General features: G+C 34.3%; 1 protein-coding gene across 2 annotated transcripts in view; it reads right to left on the bottom strand.

Annotated features, from left to right (window-relative positions):
* The window catches only part of EDIL3 (EGF-like repeats and discoidin I-like domains 3), a 374,934-nt gene that overhangs the window by 112,573 nt on the left and 243,171 nt on the right, over nt 1-19,190 (bottom strand). For both annotated transcript variants that reach the window (XM_004678155.2, XM_012721843.1), the window contains one exon: nt 15,487-15,668. In XM_004678155.2, the coding sequence (XP_004678212.1) occupies nt 15,487-15,668 (182 nt within the window). The remainder of the gene's footprint in view (nt 1-15,486; nt 15,669-19,190) is intronic.

Raw genomic sequence — 19,190 nt, 5'->3', positions numbered from 1 at the left:
TATATATAATATATATAAATCTGGTATATTATTTGTAGCATGCAAGTAACAATGTGTCAGCAGATGTTTCCAAGTTTTGCTAGGGAACACTCTATGCTTTCTATTTATGAAGATGTTACGGGTAGTGACAACAAGTGTCCTGAAATCTTAAATGTTGACATGGGATCAATTAAACATCAAGACAGAAACAAATACCACATAATTGAAAGTTAAAATGTACTGCAGGGAAGCAGAATCCTGTGATGTTTATGGGCTGAAAAAAAAAAAAAAAGAAATCTCTAAAACAAATACATGCTCTTGTGGAAAGGTGGTAAATTTTCTAGGACATTATTTTTCAGCACCATGCAATATGAATTAACCAGAAAGAGAAATAAGAGGGTGAAGTAAAGGAATAGAAATCTTTGAAACACAGATACAGTAGCTATTACCAAGTAATAACTTAGTGTTTTATATTCTTTATGTTCTTCTGATTTTAATCTAAATAATCATAATCTTACATTTGTTTCAAAAATATAATAAAAAAATCTATTTAAAAGGAAATTTCCATTATCACATTAGTGTATATCAGTGTATGTTCTGACATCACTAAAAGGACTTACAATTCATGGTTTTTCTTGAGGACTTAAATTAACTTTATGATTCAAAATATTTGCATAGTCAAATAGTATTGCTTGTTTATTTCTCATTATTAGGCAGTTACTATGGCTCTACAGGAAGCTTCCAGGATTATTTACTGAGATAACCAGATTATCTAATTTCAGACATGCTTAAAGTAAAACTTTAATATTATGGCAAAAAAATCATATATACAGTGGTAAATATTCCACAGTCTTTTAAAATGACAGCTGATATAACAGATTCATTGTAACTGATAATGAAATCTCCCTAGAAGACGCCAGTGATATCTTTTGATCCTTTACCTGCTTATACATTTCTGGAGTAAGGGTTTACTTCATAATCTGCTTTTCTTTTTTTCCCTCTCTGGGAATTTTTAGTACTACACTGAAATATCTAATTATTTTGAATAAAACGTAGAAGATAAAATGCTTTGACTTTTGTGACAACTTAAATACTTCTATGAGCAAATACATCCTGTCCTTTTGTGTCAAATTTTCACAACCCAGGACCGAATATTAAGTTTGGGCCCTCTCATTCTTTGGTGTTGGAGACAATAGTGGTACTGTGAGAATGCAGGAAAGAAGAGAGACAAACAGAAGCAAGAGACAGGAGTTAGGAATCCTGACCTACAAGTCTTGAGAGGTAAGGCAGGTCTTCCACTTCTAGGTGCTCACCAGCGATGAGGACCATTGAGAACCCAAATTGGGTGCCTCAGCACTGAAGAAAATCGGTTTCCTCTGTAAGAAGTAAATCATTGTACTGAGGAGACTGTTTGCTTTCTGAAACCTCAGATTTGTGATATGGGTGCCACTGTATTTCCTAACACTGCTTTGGGCAAACAAACCTTTGTAAATCAGACCTTTTCATCCTTACAATGGTAATGAGGGGCTTTAACTCACAGGGTTGTGCTAGTATAAAGATAATGGTGCCCCGTAGGTGACAAGCAGCTGTAAGTATTGTTTGCAATCATTACTATTCTTTCCAGAAAAGAAGAAAATTGAATTTCTCATTTACTAACATCCAAGAACAACAAAAAGAATGAAATGATTCTTCAGTTGACACTAATTAGGTACATTAGACACTATTTCTTTAACTCACATTTACTTTGTGTTTCTATACACTTGTTACACTATTTCACTTGCTCTTTGTATTAATCTGTTGGAATAGATCAGACAATTCTGGTCTTCTAGGAGGGCCAAGTTAGGAAAAAATGAAGGAATTTTAGTCATCTCTGCTCCTTGAGAGGCAGGGAAAACAAATGAAGTTATAATAACCACAGTATAAAGCAGAGTGTTAAAAGTGATAAAGAGGCAAATGTTTTATCCTGGACACAAGAAAAATTGTTAGTTTTGACTAGTGATAGGAAGCGAAGGCCTGCAAAGGTCTAGAGGCCTGCCCAAGGTTATACTAGGATACAATAATCATTCTAAACCCAGGCAAATAGGAGACAAGCCCAGGAGGTAGAGTAAATACTCTGCTTGGGCATTATGAAGAAAACAGGAGAAACTGGAAATGGTTAATTTCTTCTTTTGCTATGTTTGTTGACCTGGGATATCCCTTTTACTTACTGTGGCAAACTAGACAATTTCCTGCATTTTCTCAATTTAATGTACTTTCAGTTTTAATGCTTTTATGACTTCCTCTGCTCTTGCATGTAACATTTCAAAAAATATTACAGCACTTACATATATTCTCTCTTGAAGTTGATACTGAAAGGTTTACAGACTCATATTAGGCATGATTTGATTCAGCTATGAATGAGAAAGAGCACCATGAACAGTGGCTTAAATATTAAAGAACTTGTGTTAACGTGCGGCAGGGCCCAACCTGTAAAGGCTCACCATGCCTTTCATCTTTTGGCCACTACAGATACCTTTCATACCATGGTGGCATCTGATACCCTGGCAGCAGGACGGGGACATGATGAAGTGGGGAGAAGGACAGTATGCACTGTGTTTCAAGGAAGGTTCCCAGGGAGCACTAGGCAATTCTTTCTTTCTTTTTTGAATAATAGGTTATTCAAATAATAGTTTATTTTTACATCATTTTGCGCATTTATCCATCTCGTTGTAATCCCTTTGGGCTTCCCATCACCAAATCACCCATGTGTCATCACCATAGTCTAGTGCATTTCCCTCCCCCCACTGTTTTTGATCCCATTCCCCACTCGACCCCCATAAAGTGTCTCTGGTATATAGCTGTTCATTATTATTATTTTTTTTTTCACCGGCACCATGCAATTCTTGGGGCATTTGAGTCACATGCCTTGAGTCACAATAACTGTGAGAGATCAGTCTATCTTTGTTGCCACAACAGATACAAAGCAGTTGTATTTTAGTGCATTTAGTGAACTTTGGACAAGTCACAGTCCTGATACTTTGAGTCCAGAACCAATGACCTTAAACTCCATATATAGAATATAACATTATGTATAAATGTGTTTGATTTATATTACATTTCAACACCTAATGAACAGCTAATGTGGCTCATTTATCATCACATTACTTATCAATTCATTTAATAATCACTGCTGGACAAATAAAAATGTCTGAGGTCTTGGAAAAACCAAAACAATTTGGATAGCATATCTTATACTTATTGAAAGTTTAGTCATCAGGATTAGTGAGGATTCAAAGGTGCCTAACAGACCATAACTCTACCCTCATGCATTTACCTAATAAAATAATATCCTACCCAACCTTTAATTATAAACTGTAACAAAAACTAGGCAAGAAACATATGAAAATATATTAGGAGACTCATCTAGTCTGAGGTGAGAAATGCAGTTAGGAGAAGCTTCCCGGAGAAAGTTGCATCTAGAAAAGCAGCTGGTAGATGAATTATGCTCAGTGAATATACTGACTGAATGAATTTATTAATTTAAATAGAGTTGGAGATTAATTCAAGAGGTCTGTTTTCCAGAGGTTGGGAAGCTGAAAGAAGAAGCCTTAAAGTAGCTGCCTGTGGTTGGAATTCAGACATTTTCCAAACTTACCACAGCACATGATTGAGTTCAGTTGTTCAGTAATTGAACCATATACAGCTTTTTCACTTTGTCTTTAAAATGAACTTATCATATAGACAGAATAAAATGTATTTTTATCTATTTAAGTATGTTCCACAGGTTATAGAAAACTTGTCTATTGACCAAATATTTCTCTGAAAATAGTAGCTGCTCAGTAAATATCTGTTCAACTGTGACAGATTGAAAAATAAGAAAAACATTTAAAAATACTTGATAATATTCTCTTCTTTCAGCATTTATATGCATCTTTCAAAATCTGGGTTAATGCTCCTAAGAGGAAGAAAAGGCTACTACCCATTGGCAGTATCAAGATGTCTTATTTGTTGTTTTGTTTTACAAGATAATCACAATTCAGTTTTAGAGCTTCTTGAAAGCCACCATTATATAAAAATACTGGCTTAGGTTGGGTCCCCTTGAAAAAAGGAGATGGAAGAATTCATGTTTATTTCTGAATCCAGCACTTTATAGCGCTAATGATTGTAATAAACTAAGGAAACCTGAGCTTAACATTGTTTTCTTAAATCTGAGAAATGAACATAGGGCTATACACTATGGACTCTGGGAAAAATACTCAAGATTATTTAAACATTAAATATATAACAGAAGCAAGAAATCTGAGAGCCCATTTGTGGAAAAAGGTCTTTGTTATTTTTTTCAAGAACCAAAAATTATGGCAAAATGAAACAATCTATACTAAGTACAGCAATGTTAGGTTGAAACAGCTACTGTTTTAATTAAATATATCAATTCTGGAGAAAAGCAGCAGCAGCTGAAGCAGTAACAACATTAAAAACCAATACGTGAGAAAATGAAGACAACGTATGGTAGAAAAATGAGACATTCTGCAAAGGGCACTAATGCAGAATGAATGTATTCAGATGCTCAAAGTTCATTCACTTCTTCCTGAGGGTTCTATACAACAGTGCCACTAAGTTATTTTCTGATAAACTATTTTGATAGAAGTGAAAACAGAAGGCAAGAAATGTTCACTACTAGAGGAAGAAATTCTATTTTAGCGCTCTCCTCTTTTTCCTCAAACATTTATTAGGAATCTACTTGGATACCCAGTAACCTCCTGTTTTATTAGGTGAGACCATGTGATTCACAAATGCCAATGACCTGGAGGAAAAGTGTCAGCTGTCAGTGGCGTCCTCTTCCACTTTCTATTCAAAACAGAAAATTCAGTCTTTTGGATGTTGCTATTAGACTTTTCTTCAAGTAAATCAATTTACCATTTTCTGAGCAAATCATCTTCTTTACCTGACCCCTATAATTCTGTTTTGGTACTAAAATCATGCTTAAGTTCAAAAACCAGTAAGTTAATTTTTCTTTTACCCTCCCACCCATCTCCTAACACATGATTCAATCGTCAATACTTTCCTCTCAAGCTGCCTTACCATTTTCTTCTTTATTTTTACTTCAACACTTGACAGTATGATTCATGTCCCCTTCTGTGTGATTAGCTATAAAAGTCTCCTAACTGGGTTCCTGCTCCTAGGCTTATCCCTGCATTAAGTATATTTCGTCAGTGAAATTTTACAAAATGCCTTTAGGGCACTAGACATGTGTTATGTAATTGGAACACATACCATGGATATGTCATCTTCCTCAACTCTAGTTCCAAAAGGGTTGATACTCTGCTGTGAATCCCTTAATAGGCTCAAGTAACACCTTCATCTAACATCGAGGTATTTTCACTTCGCAGACTTTTATCCTCTTGTCCCTCTCCATATACCTAATTTTCCTGTAGAGTATGACCACTCACTGATATATCTTGAGTCCCTTCCAAGACTTATTCATTCCATTCCCTCTGTCTGGAATACTTTTAATGTCACCTTCAAAAATTTGGAATACACTTAAATCACCTTTAATAATTAAAATGCTAGTGTGCTAGCGGATTCCTGATGTTTTCATTTCATTCTGCTTGAAAAGATTTCTTCCTAGAGATTCCTAAGGCCCTGCTGAGTATTAAACAATAAAACATTTAAAGATTGATCTTAGCGGGATATAGGTTTTTGGTTTTTTTGCCAGCATTTTACTATTTAATTATGACTCAATTACTGAAAACCTCATGTTACAGACAAAAATCCTCTGAAAACAATCAAGCATTGCTATTTAAAGATCATGGAGGAATGGAGATTCCATGTAAGTTAGACCGATATAGGCAGGTTAGTAATAAAGTATGACCAAAGCAGCTTAAGGAGTTAGGTCTTAGATTTGTGATGTCTAGATACCAATCATTACTTTAAAATGCTTCACGCTGATGTCTCACTTTGAACAGCAACATTACTGCTCTCCAACCTCTTAATTTATTTAATTAAGTCACTGCTAATAATGAAAGGATACATTCAAGGTGAAGTAATTCTCTGGTTAGAAATGTGAGCTTCATAAGGGAAATGATTACCACATTTTTCTCAGGACTGCCAATATCAAAATCTACTCGGAGTACTTGTTCACTATGTAGTTCTTTGTGTGCGCTCTCTGACCTATTAAATTAGAAAGTCTAAGGATAGGGACCATATTTAAAAAGCTCTCCAGGTAATTCTTACATAGTTGAAGCTTGAGAACAGCTGCCTTAGGCTAGAGGAGAAGTGCTTGCTTACGGGCAAATAGAAATTTTATAGGACGCAATGCCACTTTATAAAAGTAAAAATTTATTATCCCCCATATCCACAACAATGATCCACCCCTTTGCCCTCCAAAATAGAAGGGGACTTTGAAGAGTTGTCACAGAAAAACTAGTACAGAATTGTGCAATTTAACTCATTTTGTGAATATGGATTATGCCCTTCTATTTCTGTGCCTAGATTATTCCACCTGAAAAATGGGATACAAACAGTCCTGATGACATGAAATTTCAGAATCAGTTCATGTAAGCAGTTGAAATCCCAAGACTGTAATATGCTATCTAATCATAAAGCCAATGCAAGATACTATGGATAATGAAACTCATTTGTAACCTAAATATAGGAGCATATACTCACATTTTTTCCCCCTGCATCTATGTCTAGCCACACTTGGTTAATTTTTAAATAACGAAACACTCCCTGACCTCAACCAAAAGAAAATGGCTTCAAATTAACTACCATCTCAAAAGAAAAAAAAAATAAAGCTTTCAGCATCAGGTTAGGTGGTTAAGTAATTGGTCAAATTTTCAACACAGGGAGTTTTTCACTGAGTCAGTGGGGCAGAACAAATTCAATCAGTGACTACAGTGGAGATAAGAGCTTCTTTTAGTCCACTCCAAATAGTGATCCACTAGTTCCCAGAATATAAACAAGAAGAGGCAATGAAATCTTGAGCTCAGACTCACTTTTCCCTTCTTCATTTCTCCCCTTGGGGCCTCAGCACCAGCTGCAGTGAATCCTCTGCCCTTGTAGAAGGCGCTGTGCAGCTATTAGGATAAACTGTTGTACAGGACACAGTAGCTGCCACTAATTCATAACCAGCAGGTCTCATAAGCCATTTAACACCTTTGGTTGAAGCTGGACTCAAATTCACAGAGGAGTAGTTTAGCAGAAAGTTACAATAATAAAATCTGAAAAATGGTAGGAACTTAGAGCACTATCTCCTAATCTTCAGAGCCAGAAATAGGGATCTATAACCTAGATTCTGTCTACTTGTCATGTGACTAGCCATGAAGATGGGACCAGAGTTAAGTTCATCATGAATACAATCAAGGTAATTATAAAACTAGAGGTCCTAAATTTTGATTGCATTTTTCATGCTAGGAGTGAACTGCAATTTTTTTTTTAAGATTTATTTATTTATGCATACAGAACTGGGGTACAGGCCAGAGGCTCGGGGCGGTGAGAGGCTTCACCAGAGACAGAGTGGGGAGCAGAACAGGCAGATCGATGAAGTACACTGCTGAGGGGAGCAGCGGGTGGGTCAGGAGAGGTCTGCCACACCATGTGGTCACCTCCGGGGCAGGTGGGAATCGAACTCATGCGGAAGTGGCTTTAGCTTCTCAGTGCAGTGCTTTAACCCGCTGCGCCACCAGGGAGGGCCCGAATTGCAATTTTTTAAAAAAATATTTTTATTGAGTTAATATTGTTTTACATCATTGTTTGCATTACAGAAGCATAGGATCTCCTGCCCCTGCCCCATAAGGCACTGTTGCCATGGTGCACCCATCACTAAAAAGCCCAAAGCCACCACCACAGACCCCTACCCACTCTCCCTCCCTCCTGCATTCTCATCTCTCTCCTCTCTCTTCCCCCCTCCCACTCTGGTTGCCCCCATTCCACAGCCAGGTTTCAAGGGCTAGTTTTCTAGATTATCTTCATTGGATCTTTACTCTTTTCAATCATTTTACAGCATTTTAATTTTCACTTAGTATCACTCTGTTAACATTCTTAAGATAATGAAAACTAAGGGAATCACAATGCATTTAAATCTTAACCAATTAAGTTAGAAAGATTATCCTTCTGATCAAAATCTATCATAGATATAATGAAAAAGTCTTTTTGCAAAGGTGGTTTGTTGAGCCAAAGAGTTTAAGAAATGCTAAAAATCACGTTAAAGAGTTCCCTATAACTCTTTGTATTCTATATTTTATGAGTACAGTAATATGATATTATTTGCTTGTTTTTGACATTTCTGTAAGGGCAAAAAATTATGAATTACATAAATTAGAGAGATAATAGTATCCTAAAGGTTTATGTCCCCCCTGGTTAATCTTAGAGAATATCTGGTTACTTTAAAAACAGCACTGTCCAAAATTTCTAACTCTATGGAGTGGTTATAACAGATATAGAAAATGTGCAAGAAGCCAAAACAAACATTTAATTTTCAATATTTCAGAATGAAAATGTCAGTGGGATGAAAATTTTGCTGCTTTGTACTCAGGGTTTAATTAGCAGACTTCCTGACAAACACTGTGGGTATCAGCCTTATCCATCTAATGTTCCTTATAAAAGTGGTTTGTATTGATTATGGCATAAAGGATGGGCTAAGGGGAGTTACAGAAGGCTTCTTGCTCTGTGCCTGGATGGGTGAGACATTCTCTATCTTGTGGATAGAGCTATCAGCTTTGGCACTAATGGAATTCTATGTAAATGACACATTCAAATACAGGTGCTTTGCAGTTGAATATAAAGCACACTGCTTTGTTTGGGCATTTTCAGTACCAGCTGGTGCAGCTAAACTACCATCTGAAAACAAACACCATCTTTCTCCTGTCTATATTCTTTAATTTTCTCTACTTTATCAAACATAATATTTATTCACAGTGCTATGGAATTCGAATTAAATCAGGTATAACTTGTACTCTAAAACTGCTGACAGTCCATGAGAGAGAAAAACAAGCAATGTCTATAAAGGCATGTTAGCTGCTGTGATTCAAACAACAGCTGGCAGAGAGGGAATGAAGGACTGTTTGGTGGTTTCTAATTTGGAGATAAAACCCAGAAATTTTAGGAATTTCTTGGTAGAGAATCAAATAAAGGAGATGAACATAAAGATTGGTAGATGTTCAGTAGAAAAACCAAGTAGTACTTATGACTAAACAAAGCGGCAGATCGCACACAGATGGCATGAAGGGACAGCAGACATCCAGTCAGAGACCTTCAGTGCTAAAAGCCAGACAGGAAACAACTTAGGAGAAAGAGATCAGATGCAGCTTCTTTTTTGTTAGAGAACAACTACTATCTGGCTAATCACATAGGCGATAGGGTAGACTCTTGAGTTAAGTTCCAAAACATGTCATTTAAAGCTAATAAGGACATGTACTAGTATTGGTATATATTTGGTAAGTGATGAACTAACTAGATTGAATGTATTATTTTCAGTATAGATCCATCACCATATTTTAACTTAATTTCTGTGCCTTTATTTATTTTTAGAGATTTATTTATTTATGCATACAGAACTGGGGTGCAGGCCAGAAGTGGAAGAGTAGTGAGAAGATTCACCTGAGACAGAATGGGAACAGAACAGGCAGATTGACAAGTACACTGCTGAGGGGAGCAGCGGATGGGTTAGGAGAGGTCTGCCGTGCCATGTGGGTCACCTCCTGGCAGGGAATTGAATTCACACTGAAGTGGCTATGGCTGGCTTGCAGTGCTGTGCTTTAACCTGTTATGCCACCAGAGAGGGCTCAGTGTGTCTTTATTATTATTATTTTTTTAAAAATAACATTGGACTCCTGATTGCCCAAGGTGTTAAGCACAGCACTATGAAGCTGTACCCAGCCACTGAAGCACAAGTTCAATCTCTGGCCAGGAAGCTGACCCACATGGTGCAGTAGACCTCTCCTGTCTTGCCTGCTGCTCCCTTCAGTGTATTTAAGTACATCTGCCTGTTCTGCTCCCCACTCTGTCTCTGGTGAATCCACTCACTCCCCACACCTCTTCTTTTACCCTAGTTCACATATGCATAAATAAATAAATCTTTACCCAAAAATAACATAATAACAAGCTATGAATGTAAACCCATTTCAAATAAATAACTTACTAGAAAAGAGTCCATCAAAGATAAACTGATATATTAACATCCATATGTAATTAGCAGGGGAGAGGTGGTTAGCATGAACAAGAGTGTATCTGGGGATGTAGCACTTCCAGGGAAAAAACAGAATAAGGCATTTCTACTTGAATAAAGATGTGGTAAATATGAATTAGGTTCTATGCATTACAGGTTGCATGACTAGAAAAAAACCCTGAAAATTAAAAAAGAAAAATGACTTACTTCAAAAATTCTGCAACTTAAAAAATGGCTTTGTGTTTTAAGGAGCTCCAGGTGTGTATAATTACTCCAAAGAAGTTCATATACATTATATTCAGACTTCTGCAATAAAATACATTACTCTATTTTTTTTGCAGCATTCTCAATCTCATCCGTCATAAAGTTAAAAAAAACACACACACACATAGAATTTTATAATCCAGAAATGTGGATTTGAAACATAATTTTCACTCACATAATTCTTTTTTGGCTCATGTTTTCTATATTATTATTATTATTTTAGATGCAAAAGTCAGGTGGTTTTGCTTTGGGATGTTTTATCTTTTCAAGCAGAGCAGTATCCAAAAGCAATCTAGGAACATTGAATGTTGAAAATACTTAAAATTTTAGGACTAATAACTAACATTCACTTGCAAAGTGCTGTTAAAATTGAGTGCAGTTCAGAACAGGATATAAACATATAAACATGGCTCTGCCTCCCACTAGTTTAGAGACCTTTTGTGGGCCATGTATTTCACACTATACTCCCTCATTTTTTTATTGTTTTTTTTTTTTCCCTCCTCTTCCATCCCTGCAGTTATTACTACTTGCAATTCCAACAAGTGTCAGGTCATACAGCAAAAGCATTTTCTAATTTCTATTTATTTATTTTTTAATGTAACACAGACAATACAAATCCAATTTTTATGAACTGATAAAACATGCTTTAAAAAGCACAATCTGAGATAACCTGCGGTAGGAACTGTCTGGGGAACAATCTAGAAGTTTCATTATTTATCCTATGACATATATTGTTTCTGTGCATATTAAAATTTGATAAGTAACTACCTCCCAATCCCACCTCCAAATTCTGTAGTATATAGAAAGTGAACAGGAAAGGATTATGATGGCATTTTCTTGAAGGATAATAAATTATTTAAAAGACAAAGACAAAATATTATTTTTCTCAGTAATAAAACAGTACTGAAACAATTATTGGTAAATGAACATTCCAAGCAAATACGGCTTTGTCTTGGTACACTCATCAAAAATATCAGTAAACTAATACTATAGCTATGTAGTACATAGTGTAATAGGAATTAGGCTGTTTATTTTCTCACACAAAAGTAGTGATAAAGGACTTATCACAAAAATATACAGAGAACTGATGAAACTCAACAAAAATAAAGTAAACAATCCCATCAAAAAATGGGCAGAAAAGCTAAAAAGACAATTCTCCAAAGAGGAAATGCAGATGGCCAACAAGCATATGAAAAAATGTTCAACATCACTCGTAATAAGGGAGATGCAAATTAAAACCACAATGAGATACCACCTCACTCCAGTGAGAAAGGCACATCTTCAAACAACTAGCAACAATAAATGTTGACGAGGATGTGGAGAAAAAGGAACTCTCCTGCACTGCTGGTGGGAATGCAAACTAGTACAACCACTATGGAAAACTGTTTGGAGGTTCCTAAAACTGCTAAACATGGAGCTTCCCTACGACCCAGCAGTCCCACTCCTAGGTATCTACCCAAAAGACACAAAAACACTGATTGAAAAGATACCTGCACCCCCATGTTTATTGCCGCTTTATTTACAATTGGAAAAACATGGAAGCAGCCCAAATGCCCAAAAGTAGATGACTGGATTAGAAAGATGTGGTACATATATACAATGGAATATTACTCAGCAACCAAAGAAGAGAAACACATGTCTTTTGCAGCAACTTGGATGGAGTTGGAAAAGATCATGCTTAGTGAGATAAGCCAGAAAGAGAAAGAAAAATATCGGATGGTTTCACTCATAGCAGGAGTACAATGGATCAGGTGAGAAAATAATAAGAATAATGAACAGCCATATTCCAGAGACATTTTGCGGGGGTGGAGTGGAGAATGGGATCAAAAATGGGGGTGGGGGTGGGGAGGGAAGTGCACGGGATTATGGTGATGGCACATGGGTGACTTGGTGATGAGAAACCCACGGGGACTACAATTGAGATGGAAAAAAAATGTAAAAATGTAAAATAAACTGTTATAAAAAAATAGGCTGTTTAGCTAGACTAAAATATTATGGTTCAAGTGATGGTTAGCAGATTATATAAGACCAGGTCATGAATACATAGTCTTATGAAAATAACAGTAAATAATAAAAATTTGCTTTCTCATATCCTAGTTTCAGAGCGTGATGAATGCATTTTTTTTCTAGTGCCTCATAAAGTTTAGACTACAAAGACATATTAACTCAGTATATGTTTTTTGAATGGATATGAAAGTGAATACCTGAAAAATATATGGGTGTTTTGGAAAGAATACACATATCTAAAACAAAATCACCTAAGGGGTTTAAAAATAATATTTAACTATGTGTAGTTCTAAAAGACAAGAAAAAATAATGATATAAATTCTCTTAAAAACCACCTGATTGACCTTATCAATGTACCCAGAAATTTAAAGTAAGTTTTTAATGTTTTTATAAGCAATAACTCAAGACATATTTCCATAATTGTACAAATTTTCTATTTCTAACACAAGTCAGAAAGAGAAAATGATGTTCTAGGATTTTAATGAATCAGTCAGTGTTTAAGGTGGTGGTTATTTATTATTTGAAAAAATTCTGGGTGAGGAAATAAAGGTCAGAAAAAAGTGAAAATGAAATAACAGGTATTGTTCAACTGTATTTACTACACTCACCCATTAAAGCCAGAATCAGTTATAAACACTGTAGTGTTATCAACAAATTTAATGCTGAATGTGTAAATTTAAAATGACAATTTCAATTTTCATTTCATTAAGACAATGAAATTTAGTTATAAATAGTGTGTGTGTATCACCTGAGAGATTAAAGGACTACCTTGCTCATTATAAGTAAATTTAAGTAAAGTACTGAAATGTTTCATTTGAAGGGCTGAATATAAATAAGAGAATTAAGTGGCAAGGGAAATTAATAATATTCAAATACAGAAAATTTGGTACATGATTAGATTTCCTGAGACTCCTAGATATCATTTCCCTTTAAGAAAACAATAAGCATTTTCTTTTTGAAAACTAACTTAGAAAATATGTTGCTATTAAAAATACAGAAATAATACAGAGTTTTTGAATAACAATGGTGCATTTTCAGTTTTCTTCTTGTTATAAGCAAGATTTCTTCATCTAACAAACTTGTTTTTACCTTTACTGCATTTCTCTGAGTTTATCATTATCCTCATATAAAAGCAAAATGATTGCTACAATAATAAATTATAATAGTGCCCTTAAAAGTAAAAAATATTTAATCATTCTACTTACATTGATAAATTTAATCTCAGTCAAGGTCCTTTCTACTGAGGTTATTTCTTCCTATAATCACTTCCTATAGTAATTCTTATATATTTAAAGTTCATTCATACTTTGAAAGACAGATACACAGTGTTAAGTAGTTAATAATCTGGGACAAATAAAAGTGAAAACTCAAGACATGAAATATTAATAAGGTGATTCTCAGAGAAAATTTTCCAAAAGTATGTCCTTATGTTTTATTGAAACAAGTCAATCACTGATGTTCACAAACATAATTTGCCAAACAGAAACCCTGAAGCAAACATGTGACATCACCTCTCTACTGTTCTGCAATTTCTGCTATAAATCTGAACCTTGAAAGCTTTTTCTGACCACAATCCCACAAATGTACTTCCTAACAGTCAAATAAAAATGATTCCTGGAATGATTTGTAGCAAATAAAATATAAACAATTTACATTTTCCTGTATCTGTTTAAACCTTAATTAGAATTTCATTAGTTGATCAAAACTGTATAATATAAATGTGCCATTTCTACTCTCTGCAATTCTCTTTGCACATGTTGCTCTCTCTATATATATTGGTATACATATGTTGCTATATATATATATCTCACTTTATAAATTCATAAAACAAAATAAAAATTCTAGATATTCTAGATAATCTCATTTAGATTAAAAAAATGTATACAGGTCATATAAGAATTCATAAGATGCTTGAAAAATGAAACATTTTACCACAATTCTGTCAGGGCCTATCATAGAGAAGTCATATTACTAGTTTCTAAATCACTTTTCCTTTCAATTCACAGCTTGCGAAGCCGCCCCTATACATTGCACCTAATAATATCACATTATGGATTCCCATGGTTAAAATGACCTCTGACAAAACATTTAGTGAACCTATAGAAAAGTTCAGCTATCTAAACACAATAAAATTCTGCAGCTCCCATTTCCAATGGAATTTTGTCAAAGTCTTTTAGTAAATACGGTTTCTAAATACCACCAAACTCTTCGACCACATTTCTCCAGCAATCCATGTGCAAGCTATGGTTGGCAACAAGATGCTTTCCAGACTCTCCCATGGCATCTTTGAATATGCTGCTCCATGGCAGCTCATCCCCGTTGAAAGCTACTTCCCATGAGACTTTTTCATAATAACTAGTTTTCCTTCTTTTTAGAAGTTTCTAATGTGCTTACCTCCGACTCAAATAAAGGGTATACTATTTTACAGAAACTATGTTTTGATCATCTCATGTGTAATTTAGTGTAGCATTTCAGCTAAGTGCTCAAAAAGCATTTAACTGGAAAATTTGCAAGCTAGTAAATTAGCATTATTATCATCACCCAGTCAATATTTAAGCATAGGATTGTATTCATCTATTTCTTTTAAAAAAGTTGCCTAAAATTAAAGAAAAGGAGAATATAAATTAAAGTGCCTTCATCTATTGAAAGAAGGTGCTGAAGACATTGGAGTATCTATTGAAAGAAAGTGCTGAAGACATTGGAGTTACAAATATTCATTGTGTATTTTGTACTTGCACATGTGGAACCACTTCTGAGATGGAGAAGGCGATTTTAATTTTCTTGAAATGTCAGTGTTAACACATTGCTAATGAATACATGGCATATGTAAACCCCCCCTTCTTTGATGTGAATTTTAAAATAGTTGTTTTCATAACCCAAAATGTTAACATTTTAGTTTTCTTAACACACTTTCCAATGGAATGTATGTGTTGCCCACATTGCAATACTTATAGGCAATCTGGACCCTTCATTGTATCAGCCAGCCTCTGTGGCATGAAGCCAAGTCCCACTTTGGGCTCTCACTTGTCTTCCTTCTGAAATGACTGTGGTCATTCTTTGGCAGTAACCTTGTCTCAACCCACAGTTACCTGAATCCATGGCCATCTGTCATTTTCTGCAGCCGTCCAGGCATTTATAAGTCCCTTCTTATTAAGACGTGCATAGTAGGGGTACCATTTCTGGAGTCCAAAGAGAGCTCGGTGGGTAGATGAAGCTGTGATCTGCTGATTTGATATGATTCCTCCTTCAATTCCCAGTGGACCTGAACATTCTGGGAATAAACCATGAAGAAATGTGAATATATATATGAAATAATCCATATTCAAAATGTAACTTAAATTTGACAGGAGATAGTTTTTAAATGATCTTAATTTGACCACTGTGCCATTTAAGCTTCCCCTAACTTGACAAATCTGATGATGGTCACTACATTAAGGAATACTTCTTGCTCCTCCTGATATTCTTTTTCTTGTGTTTTGAATGTGTCATCTATTGAATGGATACTTTTCTTATGCATTCCAATTTCATATTTTGCATTCTTATCTTTTGGCTTTGATTATGACAACAAAAGTGCAATGCTCTTAAAAGGCCATACCTGGACTTTTGTATTATATTTCCAAAGAATAGAATGCCACATAAATCCTAAATCTCAATAAAACATCTAATGATTGATTATTTCATCACATCTAAGTTTTGTATTAAACTTATTTTCATATAGACTTAGCATTTCTTAGTACTATAAAATTTTCAACTTAAACTTTTATAATTACTGTCAGTAATACTTCCATTAAAAGGGCAATGAATAAATCTGTTATCATTTAAATGTAATAGAAACTTGTGGTTGTAATTAGTAGAAAATATGTTTACAAATTAATTTCATAAGTAAGTAGATAAACTATGCCACTATAAATAGTTGTAAGTATACCACTCCATAAAAATTTAAAATATTTATATTTCTAAAATTTTTTGTAACTCAGCATAAAGGTATTATGGTCTTAACACTTTTGTTGTTGTTTTGTTTTAAATTTGTGACTTAAAAATTTTAATGTTTCTTAATAGCAATCTAAAATTTAGGAAATGGTATGTTCCTACACCAAATGTGTTTCCACTCAGCAATATAAAATGGAGATAAATCTATAGTAAAACTGTATATCTATGTTATATTTAATTCAGTTTTGAAAAATCAAATAAACAGTACTATAATTAAAATATTTATTTAAAATTTCATAAACTATACTCAACTTTTTTTTTGCCAAATTTGATTTTTATAATTATTAAAATCCTTTTTAAGTAACTACAATTTTTCAAAGTTCCTGAAAATATACAGGAGCACATTGCTATTATTAAAAGTGAGATTTTGTGTCAGATCAGTGATTGACATAGTATAGTTTAGGTTTTTAATATAAATAGCTATTGAAATTTAGCATTTGTCAGTGACTCAGGGTTTTTACATAGATTAAGTTTGAAAATATTAAAGGATTTTGCATTGTATTATAATAGTTAAAAAGAAAGCTTAAAGGTTTCTTACTAATAATTTCTTATTCATTAAGCATAAATGTGTTTCTTTTTTCTATTCCTAGCTCATATAATAACTAGTTCTAAACACAACACTAAAATTTCTCCAATGACTTTAAGATAGTTAACATTTTTTATTAAAGGGTGAAATATGTAGACAGGAAAATATCTCAATATAATTGTTAGCAAAGGAATTAATACAGCAGAAGTTACATCTCTGTCATTTAAACTGACAAATCATTCATATGATAGATTAAATTTACAAAATCAGACAACTTCAAAACACAAAACTAGAACTGTTTAGCACTTTATGAAAGTGCCCATATTACTTTGAAGTCAATAAAATACAAGTCATGTTACAATTATAGTGTTAAGGAGTCACATTCTATACACATTCTATAAAAATGAACACTGTCAACTCAAATGTTGAGTCTTTGGATTCTTGTTTTGCTTTCCATGTTAAACTTCAGCATTTTTTTACATAATTCATTAAAGCATTAAGACCATTTGTGATGACACTTTGATTTTTAAACAGCAGCATGGAACTTTTTTTTTTTTTTTTTAAGAATATAGCATGAAAGAGGCTCAAGTTCTTGTCTGGGATTTGTGCCATTCTGAGATGTGAAAATGCAGCAGGCAGAGATGCCACTGATTGCAGGTCAGTTAGTGAAATGGCAGTGCGAGAGCCAGCTCTGAGCAATTAAACTGCATGATTGCCTCAGAAAGAACTCTGTGTCATTTAGTTGTATACTTATAAAGATCTTAGGCTGACCTGGCCATCTAACTGAATTTGTAACCAGTTTAGAAGAGAGAGAGATTAGATCTCAACTCACACTGTGGTAAACTACCAGCTTCTACTCATTTGCAAACGTACCAGGGAGCATATTTACTATGAACAGCTATGTTATGTTATCATATATGCCAGACACCAATGAGCGATTTTAAAGTTATATTTGGGTATCTTTCTTTGTGCCATTTAAGGCTTCCAATGTTTGGAATGTCCTCACTAATCATTCCTTCAAACAAAACCTAATAATTCAAAAAATAATACACTGACATGCTGTATTTGTACAGAACTTCATGGTTGTCCAAGTATTTTCTCAAGAACTATCTCCTAGTTGTGATGTCAAGTTAATGAAAATTTCTTTACTCAGTCTTAAATTGCAAATGACATTTGGTAACACTTTTACAGAATTCACAAAAATACACTGTGGCTGATCAGTAAAGTCCAGCTGAGGAAACATGATGGTGGGGGGTTCTAGAATGTATCTGCTTACTTCCTTAGTGACTAATGGTTTTCAATTTTATTTATTTATTTTTTAATTGGGGTTATGATGACACCTAACACATTCTATGATGTAATCAAAAGTAAAAAAAAAAAAAGTACTTTGTCTTTTTAATTGTAAATTGTTAAAAACAATATTGAGCTCAATTCTGCAAGGTCATAGGCACATTTCCTCAGAGCCATCCCATGAGGTGATCCAATGTTGCCGCAGATGTTGGCTATTTCAGTGATGCATTCTAGCTGTTTGTGGTGGTTTGTACTGGGAGATCTCTATGATATGTGCTGAATGTTGGTGGTAGGGGCTTTCTATTTTTTTTCTACACAGTAAACTAAAGAGCCAATCTAGGTCATATCTTTTATTTCATAGTGGAAAGTTGTCACAACAGCAGCTTTTCTTCACTAATCATTTGGACCACAGTCAAAGGGATGCCATCATAATAAAAAAAAAAATCAAAATCCAATTTCATTTTGCCTGTGCCATCCACTTCCCCAATGTCCTATTAAATTTAACAATTATAAAAAAAACCAAAGGAGTTGCAATTCAGTATGCAAATGATTATACACCTAAGATTAAGTGACCTTAAGCAATAAAGGACATGTTTATAAGACAGATACTATGAAGCTCTACATTCCAATCACTAACCATCAGTGTTGGAAGTAATATGAAAGACTACTGTGAACAAAACGATCCTGAGTGAGCATTCTGCAGTCTGAAAAGTGCATCCATATGTGTTTTTTGAACATAATTAAAATAATATACTTAAAGAAAAATGATTAACATGCTTATTTCATAAGTTAAGAACTTGTTATGAGAGCAGTTAAACTCATAAAAGATGAGTCTGGGATTTAAGAATCAAGGTTCTGCTTTACAATTAGAAAATAGTATCAACTGATAAAATGAAGAGTTTCAGAAAGTCTTCAAATGTTGATTCTGGAACTTTTCTCCTGCTACTATTTTATATGGGGGTGAATATTTAAGAGGAGAGCAGAATT

The sequence above is a fragment of the Condylura cristata genome, unplaced genomic scaffold, assembly GCF_000260355.1.
Source record: "Condylura cristata isolate star-nosed mole 26May11 unplaced genomic scaffold, ConCri1.0 scaffold00007, whole genome shotgun sequence".
Taxonomy (NCBI): Eukaryota; Metazoa; Chordata; class Mammalia; order Eulipotyphla; family Talpidae; genus Condylura; species Condylura cristata.
The sequence above is the reverse complement of the archived record's forward strand: the minus strand, read 5'-3'. Positions and strand labels throughout refer to the sequence as shown.